This window comes from Apis mellifera, linkage group LG7 (assembly GCF_003254395.2).
Source record: "Apis mellifera strain DH4 linkage group LG7, Amel_HAv3.1, whole genome shotgun sequence".
NCBI classification, from domain to species: domain Eukaryota; kingdom Metazoa; phylum Arthropoda; class Insecta; order Hymenoptera; family Apidae; genus Apis; species Apis mellifera.
This window is the reverse complement of record NC_037644.1, coordinates 3,242,172-3,256,886: the sequence shown is the minus strand read 5'-3', so window position 1 is coordinate 3,256,886 and position 14,715 is coordinate 3,242,172. Positions and strand designations below refer to the sequence as shown.

The 14,715-nt window shown below is 24.1% G+C and overlaps 4 protein-coding genes across 5 annotated transcripts; 2 read left to right on the top strand and 2 right to left on the bottom strand.

Annotated features, from left to right (window-relative positions):
• Positions 1 to 858: 858 nt before the first annotated feature.
• LOC724353 (prion-like-(Q/N-rich) domain-bearing protein 25) lies at positions 859 to 6,368 on the bottom strand. The gene is made up of 7 exons (XM_001120174.4): positions 6,126 to 6,368; positions 3,540 to 3,698; positions 2,422 to 2,556; positions 2,201 to 2,338; positions 1,817 to 2,089; positions 1,596 to 1,742; positions 859 to 1,526 (listed from the first exon to the last, which is right to left on the bottom strand). The coding sequence occupies exons 1-7, from the start codon at positions 6,211 to 6,213 to the stop codon at positions 1,456 to 1,458; spliced, it is 1,011 nt and encodes a 336-aa protein (XP_001120174.2). The 5' UTR covers positions 6,214 to 6,368; the 3' UTR covers positions 859 to 1,455.
• Positions 6,156 to 8,379, top strand: LOC100577875 (tenascin). Of its 2 annotated transcripts, none has more exons than XM_006560157.2 (6): positions 6,156 to 6,410; positions 6,850 to 6,999; positions 7,567 to 7,695; positions 7,870 to 8,013; positions 8,101 to 8,211; positions 8,292 to 8,379. In XM_006560157.2, exons 2-6 carry the CDS (start codon positions 6,873 to 6,875, stop codon positions 8,345 to 8,347), a joined length of 567 nt encoding a protein of 188 aa, XP_006560220.1. In that variant the 5' UTR covers positions 6,156 to 6,410; positions 6,850 to 6,872; the 3' UTR covers positions 8,348 to 8,379. The 2 variants fall into 2 exon arrangements, with proteins under 2 accessions (XP_006560220.1, XP_006560219.1); XM_006560156.2 differs by having other exon boundaries at positions 6,391 to 6,710.
• An 804-nt stretch (positions 8,380 to 9,183) lies between these two features.
• On the top strand, positions 9,184 to 10,194 carry LOC724263 (39S ribosomal protein L51, mitochondrial). Its single transcript, XM_006560155.3, has 2 exons — positions 9,184 to 9,343; positions 9,659 to 10,194. The coding sequence occupies exon 2, from the start codon at positions 9,660 to 9,662 to the stop codon at positions 10,143 to 10,145; it is 486 nt and encodes a 161-aa protein (XP_006560218.1). The 5' UTR covers positions 9,184 to 9,343; position 9,659; the 3' UTR covers positions 10,146 to 10,194.
• A 57-nt stretch (positions 10,195 to 10,251) lies between these two features.
• Positions 10,252 to 14,667, bottom strand: LOC412681 (dipeptidyl peptidase 9). Its single transcript, XM_623856.6, has 10 exons — positions 14,110 to 14,667; positions 13,899 to 14,033; positions 13,655 to 13,817; positions 13,339 to 13,580; positions 12,960 to 13,271; positions 12,597 to 12,883; positions 12,183 to 12,511; positions 11,867 to 12,118; positions 11,512 to 11,784; positions 10,252 to 11,332 (listed from the first exon to the last, which is right to left on the bottom strand). Exons 1-10 carry the CDS (start codon positions 14,277 to 14,279, stop codon positions 10,985 to 10,987), a joined length of 2,511 nt encoding a protein of 836 aa, XP_623859.3. The 5' UTR covers positions 14,280 to 14,667; the 3' UTR covers positions 10,252 to 10,984.
• Between the last annotated feature and the right edge of the window lie 48 nt (positions 14,668 to 14,715).

Genomic DNA, 14,715 nt, shown 5'->3' with positions numbered 1-14,715 from the left:
TAATAAATTTTTTTTACAATTTATATTATAATAAACAAAAATCTTATCAATTTTTGTTTTCTTTGGGAAAAAAAATATTTTTTAACATTTTTTTAATTTTTATTCATTAAATATAAATTTTTTTTTAAAATAAAATATATATTGTAATATTAATTAAAATTATAAATTTTAAAGTTCAATTTTTGACATTATATTAATTATTAATATGATTTTACTTACTAATGTATATTAAGATTAAATTTTTTTTCTTCCTTTTTGTTTTAAATATTATTAATTACCTTTAATTAGTTAGTACAAATTTATCTAATTATATTGTGCAAAAGAAAAATTTCATTATTAAAAAGATTTATTGACTTTATTTTATAATTTTATTGTAATTTAATTATATCAAAATTTTTATTTAAAAATGCAAATTAGATAAAATTTATTATTTTACTTATTATACTTGCTCAATAATATCTAACAAAATACAATTTTTACTTAAATTAACATATATTTAATTTATTTAAAAAAAAATACTTATTTAAAACGATAATAATAATAATTTTAAAATAATGTAATTTAATGTAATTATTTTAAATACACAATAATATCAAATAGAAAATAGAAAATACAAAATGAACCGAATATATATCAACGATTAAGTACTTATATATTCGCTTATTTCTAAAAAAATATTTTTTATCTATTTCCTTTTTTTATAAAATAACAGACTATAGGTTCATAAAATACTGTCTTTAATTTAAATAAAATTAAACATTTAATTTCTAGATATTCTTCTATCAAGAAATATTTATAAATACTAGTCGTATAAAAAAAATAAAATATTGTTGCTTTATCTTATAAAAAAATTCAAGCTGATTGTAATGAGATTCCAAAGGATCACAATATATTGTTGACACATGCATTTATACAAATATTAAATGACATTTCACCTCACATCAACGAACTACTCAGAAGCTAAATTAATTAATTTCAAACTTGGCAAAAATAAACATTTAATGTTTAATTTTTTATAAATTAACTAATTAAATTTAGCTTCTGAAACATCATTTTTTTTGTAATTATCGAAATATCAATGCAAATAATGAAATATAAAATGATCATTCGATTGATATTCGTTAACAAACATATCTGTTTCTTTGGCACAGTTTGTAAGATAAGTATAGAAGCGGTCACAAGAATGAATCGCGCAGTAGCGCAGTCTGAGCGTGTTAATTGCATGCACAGCGCAGGAAGTCTTTAAACGGTTCGGTGCACCCAACCTATTCTCTCGATGCACTCGGTGCGCAATTCTATGTAGTCGTACTGTCATCCAATGCCACACTGCTCTCCTACTTTTTTCGCTTTCTGTGCTGAATCTCGCGTCGTGTTTCAATTATGTCATCGAGAAGGTTGTAGATCAAAATTACTCGCACATATGTATCTTTGCCGACCGAAGATTCAACGTTTCATCTAGTTTTCTCTAAATAGTACGATAGATACGATCGTTATGAGCAAAATAGGTAGAATATCAAATCGTGATCCTAAAAAAATGTGAACATAGTAAAAATATAGAATGATAAAATAAAATAGATATATTTGTTTCCACTTACCTCCATTTACACATTTATCGTCCTGTCTCACATAATCTTCAATACATACACACACATTTTCCATGCACCTTAGTGCTTTACGTGTAACATTCTCATTTTCTTCATTTTGGTAACATTCGTACGTATTCGCGCAAGTTTCACCAAGTTCTGTGAAACAACGCCATCTATCAAGCATATATATAACAAAGGAAAAAGTGAAGTTCGAGAAATTGAACACTTACTTTTATTGAAATAACATTGCCTTATTTCGGATTCAAAGTGATATTGATTTTGACATTGACACAATCCATCAATGCATAGTGAATCGGAGAAAGTTTTAGTGCATTGTATATCTTCCACGCAAATATCCAAGATATCCCTCGCAACCGGTAAACATTTTTGTCGATCTTCATTGATCACAGTTTCTTTTATACAATCACACACTCCTCTATTAGTGCATGCAGCACCGTTGACGTGAATACATTCTTCTGATTGGCGACATGGTTTTCCAATATCTATGAATATTTTGCAATTACATAGATTATACTTATACGTAGATTATAATTATTTTTTAATCCAATTTTTAATTAATATTTTCTCGAATCGAAAAAAAAATTTTGTCTTACCAATCATTTCGTAGCAAGCATTTTGCACATAATGATATCCAGATATACAGCTACATTGGTTATTTTTACATGTCGTATTTGGTAAGAATGTTAAGCATTGTCTATTCTCTATACAGGGAAAATCCAATCCTTCGGCCTCTAAAATGAAAAAATAAAGAATTAATGATATAAAATTTAATATCAAGATTAAAATTATATTGATGAGTGAAATTTATTCTTACTTTTAAGACATACTTTCTTGTTACTTGATAAAATATAATTTTTTTGGCATTCGCATTGCATTATCGTCGTGTTGCAAAAAGAGTTATTAATTTTACAATCTTTATCGATCTTGCAAATCTGAAAAATCGGAGCTCCTAAAAAAAATGTATTAATATTCTAGGAAATTCAATTTCTAATGTATAAATTATACATTGAATACAAAGATACTATTGAAATTATATTGCTATATTTTGATAAATTTTGAAACTTCAATATGAAAAATATTAAAAATATTAAAAAAAAAATATTTAATTATTAGATTGAAATATTATATATAATAAATATTAATGATTCGTATATAATTTTGTATAATATATATGATACAAAGTCATAAATATATTTTCATCAAGAATGAATATCAATTCTTTAAATATTTACATATAATATTTTAAATTTATAATTATTTTTTTGAAATAACAGATCATTCAATGAAATGATATAATTTCATATTACTTTCACATATATGTCAAAGCAGGATAATATATTTTTATTATTCATATCTATAAATAATTAAAAACTTTATGAAAATTATTATTATAATAATTATAAATATACTTTTTGAATATTATTTCAAATATTATAACAAAATTCATTATTAAAAAAATTTGAAGAAACTCTTAATATAATATAAATATTATAAATATAATTTAACAATATTTGAAACACTATAGAAAATTAAAATATAATTAAAATTAAAATATATTCAAAATTTATTTTATTATTTGTTTTTTTATGAAAAAAATAATTTGTTAAATGTGAAATAAATTACTATTTTTTTTTAAGGAATTTCAGGAATTGTTAGAAAATTCCATCATTTTTTTTTTATAAATGATTTATATAATTTTTTATATAAATATAAAAAAATAAAATAAAATAAGTATAACAGAAAAATATTAAAAAATTATGTCAAATATTAAACAAAATTTATCTATTTGAAATTAAATAATATTTAACTACTCTCCTTCTCTTATTAATTTTAGTATTGAAATTTCTTTTACATTAAAATGCAATCATATGAATTGTATTCAATATATATATTAAAAAAAGAAAAAAAGAAAAAAAGAAAATATAATTGTACCTGCGCTTCGATTTCTATTATGTAAGATATCCGCACTGGAACAGTTTTTAATTTCTTTATCCGTTTTACATACGCAATGTCCATTATGACAAAATGCGTTTTTTAAGCTATTTGAGAATTCGATGCAATTATGATCTTCTTTGCAAGGGATTGGTGGATCTGTAAGAAAAAAATTATTTTTACTTCTTTCTCTTTGAACTTCAATAATATTAATTTATAAAATGTTGTTTAATTTTTGTCGTATAATAATATTAATTCTACTCACATTGAATTAAACTATATAATATATTTATTTCATTTATACAATTTAATATTTATTATTAATTTGTATAATATAATATCCTATACAATTATTAAAAAAAATGATTATTTTCTGATAATTGTTTTCCTCGCTTAAATATTATTAAAGTAAGAATGAAAATTTTTAATAAACTCGCAAAAAATCTTTTTTTTTTTACAAAATCAATCATCAGTTTTATCATCCTTGGGTCAAAGGAAAAAAAAGCTTCGCAAATTTTCGAGAGCTACATAGAGTAATCTTATTATCGATTTTAGTTTTGAATTCCTATATCGTGTGACCATCATCATGCGATTCATTCTCATGAGTGGTTATAAATATAACATGCTGTATTGTTATGTTAAGTTTATCTCAAAGTATATCAAATTATCTCAAAAAGCATAACATTGATTTCTCAAAATATATTATTTTAATTATATGATACATTTCATTCAAATATGATACATTAATAACATAATACATTAAATATAAATTAAATTTATCCTATGTTATATCTTACAATTGACGAAAATATAACTATTTAATAATTACTTAATAAATATTAAATGATAAAATCAATAATATAAAATCTGATTGTAAATTAATAATTAAATATTCATTATGATAAAAAATAATTAGAAGATTTTTCAGCTTCCGATTAAACGAATAAAATATATTATTAAAGTATACATAGACTTACATATAAAAATGAAATACAGAACAATTTAATTTTATTTTCTTTTTTATTTTCTAATCCTGTTACATTTAAATCAAAACAATTGTGACTTGAGAATAATATATTAAACAATTATAATTAATATATCAATTAAAAATTTTTTATTTATCAAAAAAAAAAATTAAAATAATAAGAAAATATAAGGTTATAATACAGAAAAAAAAATATTCTTAACAAATATTAAGAAATTGATATTACAATAAGATTTACTTTTGCAATGAACATTTTTAAGAATTATCATTCGATTGACACTGCTTCAATACCGTGAAGAGGTCGATTTTATTTTGAAGCGTAGCCTACCAACGTTTGTATACAAGCAATGAGAACAGAAATGTATATACTATTTCTTCCGAAGCAACAGCGTTATATTGACACGTCGGTTACTTCGAACGAAGTGACGTTAAATCAATTTATTAAATTTTACTGGACTTTCAGTTTCTCCAAGTTTTTTTCATTGTTGTAATGTTTTAAAAATAGCTAATATGGAAATAAAAATATATTATACAAAATAAAATCTTTCGAAATGATATTTTCGAAATGTTGTACGTATTCTGTAAGAATCATGCCGAATAAGAGAATACGAATCTTTGCTTAAATTAATTTTCATCAGTTGATGCTTGTTTAATTACATTTCAAGAGCATTGTGTCTCGCGTATCTCTGTTCATGATTACTGCTTGATTCACTGCAAAAGTGAGCATTATAATATACATAAAATAATGCATGTAATCACAGAAGAATTCAAGAATATAACGTATTTTATTTATACAATACTGGTAATAATATAATTACTACGGTACGAATTAATTGCAAATTAATTACGAGGTATATTGTCAACGAGTAATTTGTTCGATGGAAGAACATTATAATGTTGAATAACATTAATATAGATTAAAATTATATTGACAATTATGAACGAGCAAATAAATTTCAGTTGAAATGTCCATTTTTAAATGAAATGTAAATAAGTAAATGAAATATATTTAGGTTATAAAATTATATATATTTAGATTATAAAAATTAATCATTTCACGTTTTTAACTATACAATGATTAGAATTTTTCAATTTGATGACTTTTTCACACATCTACATTATAAAAAAAATTCTAAAAAATTTATTGGCAAATTTTTAAACGTTTATATATATTTATAAATGAAATGTATTATTTTTATATATATTTTATATAAATTATATATATTATATATAAGCATATATAAATTATATTTATAACAATTTTATATAAATAATGAAAGATTCTAGTATGCCATTATAAGATTAATTACGTCGATAAATTAAATAATTTAAAAATGAATTAATCATTTCAAAATAAATAAATAAAAATTTAAGGGCCAATGTAACTCCAGGATAAAACTTATAATTTTTATAATTGTTTACATGCATGTCAATGTTATTCTGATTATAAGATAATATTGACAATTAAAAAATTTGAATATATTATATAGAAAAATGTTATAAAATTAATAAATTTTTGCACTCATAAGATATTTCATTAATTGTAATTATTTGAATTTCAAATTCAAAATGAAATTTTTAAATGTAAAATCAAAGCTTACCCAATTGATCAGTTACCGATCGATGAATCATAGAAAAGATCACAAGAAGCAACGTACATTTCTTCATATACCCGAGATAAAACATCATTGAAATTCTGATATAATAGAGATTCACTTGCAAACAGAAGTATCGGTTCGCGATCGAGCATCAATAGCACACGACTGACGAACGCGAAGCCGTGTAGAACTGCAATTAACCATATTCTCCCACCAACCTGATTTTCTTTCCAGTTACTACCGACACCACTCCGATCGCATCTAGTCGTAACTTCACCAGTTTAATCGGTAAGCAATCTTTCTCTATTTTTCTTATCTTTCGTTTTAATGAAAAAAATGAAATATAAAAAAATGAAAATATTATGAAATATAAAAACAGTTTAGTTTGTTCCTATCTCTGATTCATTCGGTTAGAAGATATATCGTAGATAAGTGAAAAGATAACGATTATCATCAAAAAGGGCGTTTATTACGAGCTTAACGAAACATAACATAGTTCCTTCATATTACGAGTAATAGAAATGAAAAATCAAATTTTCAAATTTCTCTTATTTTTTGCGAGTTTTCAATTACTTTTGGGCTTAGAACGTGAGTATAAAGCAAATATCAAAGTATCGTCAATATTTTTCAAAGTGTTCATAGATTCAAAATCAATGAATAAGAGGCATAATCGAATTGAATCGTTTTTTTCTCTATTTTTTATTTTTTATTTTTTCCTTGTTTTTAGAGGACACATTGGGATATGGAAATATGAAGATCGGTGAGAAATGCGAGAGAGATCGTAATTGCATTCCAAATTCGTATTGCCGTGCGCAAAAGACATGCCTGTGCGAACAATATTTCTCCCCAACTTTAGACAATTCGATGTGCATCGCTAGTGAGTATTATTTCTCAAATGGCTATACTGATTAATTTAAGCATTTTTAATCAGAATCCTTACATAATTGAATATTATTTTGCCAAGAAATTTTATATACATCATAAAGCATCATAAATAAATTTTCTTATCTAACAATATATAACAATAAAATTATTGTATGAAAAAATTAAGTAAATTATAAAATTAATATAACATATATTAATCTGTAACTTATAACTTACAATTTACTAATATTAATATTTTAATATAATAAATATTTTACTAATATTAATTAATATTTTTTTTATTCTTATTTAATTAATGTCTATTATAAAATAATAATAAACATTATTTTATGACACAGAGAAAATATTGTTATACATATTATGCATATATATTATAATATAATTTGTTTATTAATTTTTTATTTATTTTTTTGCAATTTTTTATTAATGTAAATTATTATTAGTTTATAAATTACTACAATTATTACAATTAATAATAAATTACTACATATATGTATATACATATTATTTTAATAATTAAATTTTGATTTTATTGATATTTTTTGATTTGAAATGATAGGTGCCGGATTAAGTTGTACAAATGATGTTGAATGTAGTACAATGGCAAATGCAGCGTGTAGACAAGGAGTATGTGCATGCAAAGATTTGTATATCTTAGATATAAATAATTCTTCAAATTGTGTCAATAGTAAGTAATCAGTATGCTTAAAAAATATCTTACATTTTTTATTAATTTATACATATACTATTTATATATATATATTACATATTTATTTATATATATTTATATTATATATTTATATATTTTACGCGCGCGCGTAAAATGTGTGTGTGTATAAGTTTGGTTATATGAATGTTTTAGGGCCATTGATGATAGGTGATCGTTGTCAAAAGACTGATGAATGTCAAGATATATTTGATCGTGCCATGTGCATTAATGAACGTTGCGAATGCATTTCATCATACCATTTTGCGAATGAAACTGGGAAATGCATTCAAACACGATGTAAGGATAACTGCAGTTTTTTCAATTTCGATTAATCTAAATACAATTGTATTAAAAACTCAACAAATTGTTGGATATTTTTTTCAGATTTATATCATACATGCAGTAAAGATTACGAATGTAAAGGATATGATGCTTTTAGTATTCTTGAATGTAAAAAGAATGAATGCGTTTGCAAAGAAGGGATTTGTAGCAAAGGTTGTAGCAATAAGAATTAATTATATATTGCAATATAAATCAATGAATTTCTTCGATAACTTCTTTTTTCTTCTTTTTAGGTTCTATCGTTACTGTTTTTGGAATTCTTGTAATACCTATACTACTTTTAATATAAATTATCAAATAAATTTTATTTTTTTCAATAAACTTTATTAATTTTTTAATTAAAATTTTTCGATTTAGCAAATCATTGCATATTCTTTTTAACATTAACAATTATATGTGAAGTTTAAAATTAAAAGTATTGTATTGAAATAAACAATTTTTATTTCTATAGAAAAAATAATTTTCAATTTCACAAATAGTAAAGTAAAATATGGATCATTAAAGCGAAAAAATATTTAGTTTATATGTGTATAAATATATATAAAAATTTATAAATGAATATTATGTAAATGATTATTATAAATACATACGATTCAATTAATTTATCATACACAGTGCATAACACAAATTTATGTGTAATTTATATGATGATACAATTTATGATTTATTTAATTTTAATATAAATTTTAATCTTTTATTTGTGTCCCGGCAAATTTATTTCTAATTATTCTTACATATTTATTAATATAATATTATTCGTTCGATCAAATAATATTTTTTTTTATGGTTCCATAAATTTTAAAGTACAATTAATTTTTCTTTGCTTTAATTTGTTTTTTATTTATTATTATTTAAATTTTAATATTAAACAATATCTTATCTAATAACTAAATAATAATAAAATAACTAAAAATTAATATCAATATATTCTATATTTCAATTTTTAAATTAATCTCAAAATGATTAATTAAACGAATGAGAATAATACAATAATATGGTTTTTTCTTTTATTTTTTAAGACGTAACAATTTATCATAAATATTAGATATTTTATTTTTATTTAAAATTATTAACTAAATATATTCTTATAACTTTCTTATAACACTAGATATATATAATGCTATATAAGTAAATATTACATATCTAAGTTCAATTATCATCATAAGTTTGTTGAGGTTATGGAAAGCAAAGTAATATAAATTGTAATTTATTATACGATAAAAATTTCATATAAAAAATTAAAATAATATTATTTTACATCCGTACAATTTGTATATTCTTGAAGGTAAATTTTATTGTATGAAAAATATGAAATTTATAAAATTATATTTAACATGTAGAAAATAAGGTTATGTTAGCTATTTATAATATATAATATAAATAATTTGTAATAATTTTAGTCTTATTTATAAGAAAAATATTTATTTATTTATTATTTGAAAGAATTTAATATTACATTAATTATTTTTTTGTAATTTAAATAACAAATTTCATAAAATTTTAAATAATATAAATATAAATATATATATATATATATGTATGAAATAATATTCTCAAAAAAAGATACATTTATCATATATTAATAATTATAAAAATTTAGCATGTCATGGTTTTTGAAAGCAATGCATACAACTATGAATATATGGATACCTCAAGTGACACCTAGAAGATTTCGGTATTATGCAGATAAAGTAGCTAAGGGTCCTTACTTAAGACGTTATGGCTATAAAGATCCTATAAATATGAAAGGATTGTTACCTCGCGTTGATGATAAAAAATTACCCATGCCAATATATAGACCAAAGGATGCTTGGTCTGAAAAGAGAGCATTATTCGGTCAGAATGATTATATAGATATTTTGGGTTCTAATAATCTTCATCCAGCTAAAATTTTATATAATGTACCTTCTTGGCTAAGAGGTGTAAGTGGAAATGAATATCAAGTATTAATTAGAAAACAAAAAATGTTAAAACATGGTATATATCCATTAGCAAGGCCAACTAAATGGAAAGAATTGAAAAAAAGACTAAAGTATTTGTATAAATTCTTAAATAGAAAAACTAAAACTTACAAAAGTTCACAATAATGTATATGTAAATAATTTGTAAGAAAATATAATCGTAACAAAACAAGTATTCTATTCTTATTTATTTAATAACATTAAAATCCTTGGATAATAATGATACACATTGTAACAAAATATAAAATAACGAATTTATTTATTGACAAACAATTTATGTTATATACGATTTATTTGCAAATACGAAATAATGTACTCTTCTCGCTCAAATTCTTGCAATGCTTATTGTAAAAATCTGGGAGAGAGTGCTTGTTTATATATATACAATTAAGCATAAAATGGTGATAGTCACGAGATAGACATATTTCTGGCGATAACTATGAATATCATGTAAGTACAATTAGAAGAAAATTCTAGAAAAATTAATATAGATCTAACGATCCTTATGTATATATGTACAGAGAATTGCGAGTATTGTCCATTTTCTTGAAAAAGTAAAAATAAATTTTACAATTTTAATCGCTTTTAAAATTCTATAATCACTTATTAAAGAAGTTGCAAAAAAGAATTTCGCGATGGCTGTATGCCCGAATGTTATAGATATTAATTTTTACAAATTTTTTTTTTTATATTTCTATAAACAGAAAAAAATACTATTTTTTATAGATGCGTAAAATTTTTAATTATTTTTTATTATAACCTTCTCGTAAAATTATAATACTGTTTAATGGAGTCTTTATACAAACGTAAAATTTATATAAGGCAATACCATCGCGAATAAAGATATTGAAATTAATTTTTAATTTGTTTAATCTATGTACATAAAAGTAATGGCAGTCACTTAAATTGTTAAAATATTTTAACCAGTACTTATTACTGGAATTATTTACTTGAATAAAAATAATTTATAAATGATTTTGTAAGAATGACAGCAATGTAGTTTCATAATGTTTACTAGCATCTAGACTTCTGAGACTATGTCTTTCATTAGGGTAAACTTGTAATTGATATGGTTTCCCAGATTTTACAAGAGCATTAATCAATTGACTTGTGTGGAAAAAATGTACGTTTTCATCTATAAGCCCATGAATAATCAATAATCTATTTTCTTCATCGGGAAACTTATCCACATATGTCAAAACTGAACCAGACATATATCCATGAGGATTATTTTGTGGTAAATCCATATAACGTTCCGTATATCCAGTATCATAAAAATTCCAAGAAGTAACTGGTGCACCAGCAATGGCTAACTGAAAATTATACGTTTCGATTTTTGTATATAAATATAATAGAATATTAATATATTATGTTAAAAATAACATATGATTGATTTAAAGATCAAAACAAACACAAAAATTGAAATAAAAAAAATATCGATTAAAATTTGATATTAAATAAGCAATTAAAATTTTTAAAAAAGAAAAATTACCTTAAATATTTCTGGATATTGTATTAAACCCATAAGACTTAAATATCCTCCATAAGACCAACCATGAATAGCTACGCGACTTAAATCAATATAACCAGTAGTTTCTGCTAACCATTTTAGCACTTGAACTTGATCGTCTAATTCAACAGTTCCCATTCGATGTTGTAAATGACTTTCAAATACTAAACCTCTATGATGCGAACCCCGAGAATCGATTAATACTACACAATAACCTTGAGCAGCTAACATATGCATTCTTAAATGTCTCATTCCCTGAAATATATAATAAATTTAAATTATGATAAGTAACCAAAATTTTATATTTCATATACTTATTTTTCTCAAAATTATTTACTTTAAATGTATTTGACACTAATTGTACTTCAGGACCACCATACACATTTAATATTGTAGGATATTTTATCCCAACTTGAAAATTGTGTGGTTTAAAAATCATTGAATAAAGAGTCTCATTAGACGATATTTTATAAGTATAAATTTCCGGAGCAAATAATTCGGATTCAAGAGGAGATGGTTCTAATAAATAACCTACAGGAGTTAAAGAAATACTTTCCACTGTCCAATCTGATTGTGATATTTTAAAAACCTAAAAAAAAAATATTGATTATCATAAAAATTTTTTAATATTTATTCTTATAAAAGAATCGTACTTGACATGTTGGTAATGTTTTGATGGAACTATAAACAGTCACTAGCATTGTACATTCCTTATTAAAATATATACTATTGTGACTGTAACCCGGTCTAGTGAGTAATCTTATTTCTAGCGGGCGACGAAGTGACACAGCATAAACATGCTGTTCTAGTGGACCCTCACGTAAACCACAAAAATAAACAATAGAATTAAGTTCATCTACCCACAGTTTTTTACCCAAGACTTCCCAATCTCCTTGAGTCAAAGCGATTTTAGAAGTAACTCGAGGTTGCAAAAAAATACTATCCATTTTATCCAATGGTTCTTCTACTTCGTTATTTAAACCTATAAAAAAGGTGAAAAATAAAAATTATTATTTAATTTTGTTAACATATTATAATTAAAAATCATTAAGATTTTGTTATTTTACCAGCTATGCTAGATGTAATGAGATACAAATGTCTAAAATCAGATTCTTCACTGCCCCAAAGAAATTTAACTTCTGTTGGATCGTCGGACGGTAAAAAATAAAGGAGATCATTAACATTGATCCAAATTGAACTTTGTTCAGAATATATTACTTGAACACTCGCTGATGACGGTGTGAAATGATTTTCTGAATTGTATACATTAGGCGGTGGTTCACAAAAATTATCTATCGATAATAAAACTAACTCAAGTCTTTGTTGCTTTCTATCCAACAGCTGGACCCAAATGCTATATTCGTATAAAACTATATTATAGAAGTAAACATTGAAACATGCACAGCTAATTCAGAACATTTCTGACTTACTATTGTGCATCAGGAGTCCATCCCACTCTTACCATATATTCCATCCATGGGAACATAATATGCAATGGATATTGAAGTTCTAATATTTCAATGTCAACAATTTGTAATGTTTCTGTTAAACGAAATTGCACCATTTTAAGATTACTTTTTGCATTAGGAGTACCAGCTCTTGGAAACCTAAATTCATCTATATCTTCAGAATTTGATGTTGATGGAAAACAAAATATCTTCACATCACTTTCATCAATCTCTTCATACACTATTCTATAGATACCATCATTAGATTTTGGTTGCCACCAATATCCAATATATCTGAATAAAAAAATTATATTATAAGAACTATATATGTAAATATATATGTTATTATTATATTACAAACCTAGTAAATTCTTCTTGCATTACATAAGAAGGAGTTCCTGCAGTAAGAGGGTCATTTACTAAACTCTTACCACCTTTTCTTGCGTGTGTTAATCTTACAGAAGAACCTGTGATGCTATGAGACAAATACAAATCACCCGAACATGTATGAGCAATTAATGCATTATTCCATGGGCAAATTTGTGGACATAATTTAGCACCTGATGTTGACATACGAATTTCAGATGGAAATAGAGGTCCAGCCTAATATATAAATATATTTATTATTTCAATATCTTAATTATATATAAAAAAATAATAATAAAAAAGAAAAGTACCATAAATCCTGTATCTATACATTGATAAAGGCTGCTTGCAGCTGGAAAAACCAATTTTCCACTATCTAGATGAATCTCATAACTAGTAATACCCCACGTGGCTAATCTTTTTCTTTCCCATAATAACTGTTCTTCTCTCGATAATCTTTTGGTACTTGATACACTACAAATAAATCTTTGCATTGTTATCCTATTATCTCTAAAAAATAAATGGTTTATTTTCTTCTAGAAAAAATTGTATTACGTTTGAAAATTTGCTTCTATAATTGGTTGCCAATGAAGACGATAACCATTTGCATGATCTGAATGTGCAATATCCACGAATAGTAAAGTAGTTTCCCATCCATTACTTGGACTACTAAGAAAATATATTCTAGTCCTAAAAAAAGAAAAAATTAAAAAAAAATAGATTTTAATTGTAAAGGTTATGTTACTATTTTAAAAGCATTTCTTACCGCCCATCTGGTAAAGATCGAAATGTTATAGATCCAGGAACAGAGCCTACTGATACTCCGGACAATTTTCTACGTAGATCACTAACAACACCTCTCAATTCTGACCAACTTCTTTGCATTACCGCGATGTCAGTTGGAGTCCGGTCGCCTACTTCGTTGCAAGCCTCCATATTTTCTCGTTCTTACCTTCGTTTTTAATAGATTATTCATCAAGAAGACAACACATTGAAAAAATCATGTCAAAGAATTTTTCAAAAACGGTATCGCATCTCCGTCAATTCCATGAAATCTGTGATAGCTGCACATACAGCTTATTCTTAGGTTATGTTCGTGAACGATTTTCACTTTCACCTTCTCCCCAAACACGGTCTCTCCCTTCTCTCGACAATGCACGACAATAATTTTGCGAATTCGTTAGCGCAAGTCTCAATCTATATTAAAACGGTTGCCAACAATTTTCAACCACTTCCCACAAATTGATGTGACAATTCTTCTATTGGCAATCGTCAGAAGTATCTAGATATTCATTAGCATGTACGACACGTGAATTTACATGTACTGTGTTATGAGTACAAGTGTTAAGATTCTCTTTCTATTTTGATCAAT

Coding starts and splice junctions, on each gene's coding strand:
- LOC724353 (XM_001120174.4), bottom strand. CDS start 6,213: ATGATGTTTTATCTCGGGTATATGAAGAAATGTACGTTGCTTCTTGTG. Junction 3,699..6,125: donor ATCGGTAACTGATCAATTGG/GTAAGCTTTGAT, acceptor TTTTTCTTACAG/ATCCACCAATCCCTTGCAAA. Junction 1,743..1,816: donor GCAATGTTATTTCAATAAAA/GTAAGTGTTCAA, acceptor GTTGTTTCACAG/AACTTGGTGAAACTTGCGCG.
- LOC100577875 (XM_006560156.2), top strand. CDS start 6,644: ATGAAAAATCAAATTTTCAAATTTCTCTTATTTTTTGCGAGTTTTCAA. Junction 7,000..7,566: donor CAATTCGATGTGCATCGCTA/GTGAGTATTATT, acceptor TTGAAATGATAG/GTGCCGGATTAAGTTGTACA. Junction 8,212..8,291: donor AGAAGGGATTTGTAGCAAAG/GTTGTAGCAATA, acceptor TCTTCTTTTTAG/GTTCTATCGTTACTGTTTTT.
- LOC724263 (XM_006560155.3), top strand. CDS start 9,660: ATGTCATGGTTTTTGAAAGCAATGCATACAACTATGAATATATGGATA.
- LOC412681 (XM_623856.6), bottom strand. CDS start 14,279: ATGGAGGCTTGCAACGAAGTAGGCGACCGGACTCCAACTGACATCGCG. Junction 13,818..13,898: donor ATAGAAGCAAATTTTCAAAC/GTAATACAATTT, acceptor ATTTATTTGTAG/TGTATCAAGTACCAAAAGAT. Junction 12,512..12,596: donor CATTACATCTAGCATAGCTG/GTAAAATAACAA, acceptor CCTTTTTTATAG/GTTTAAATAACGAAGTAGAA.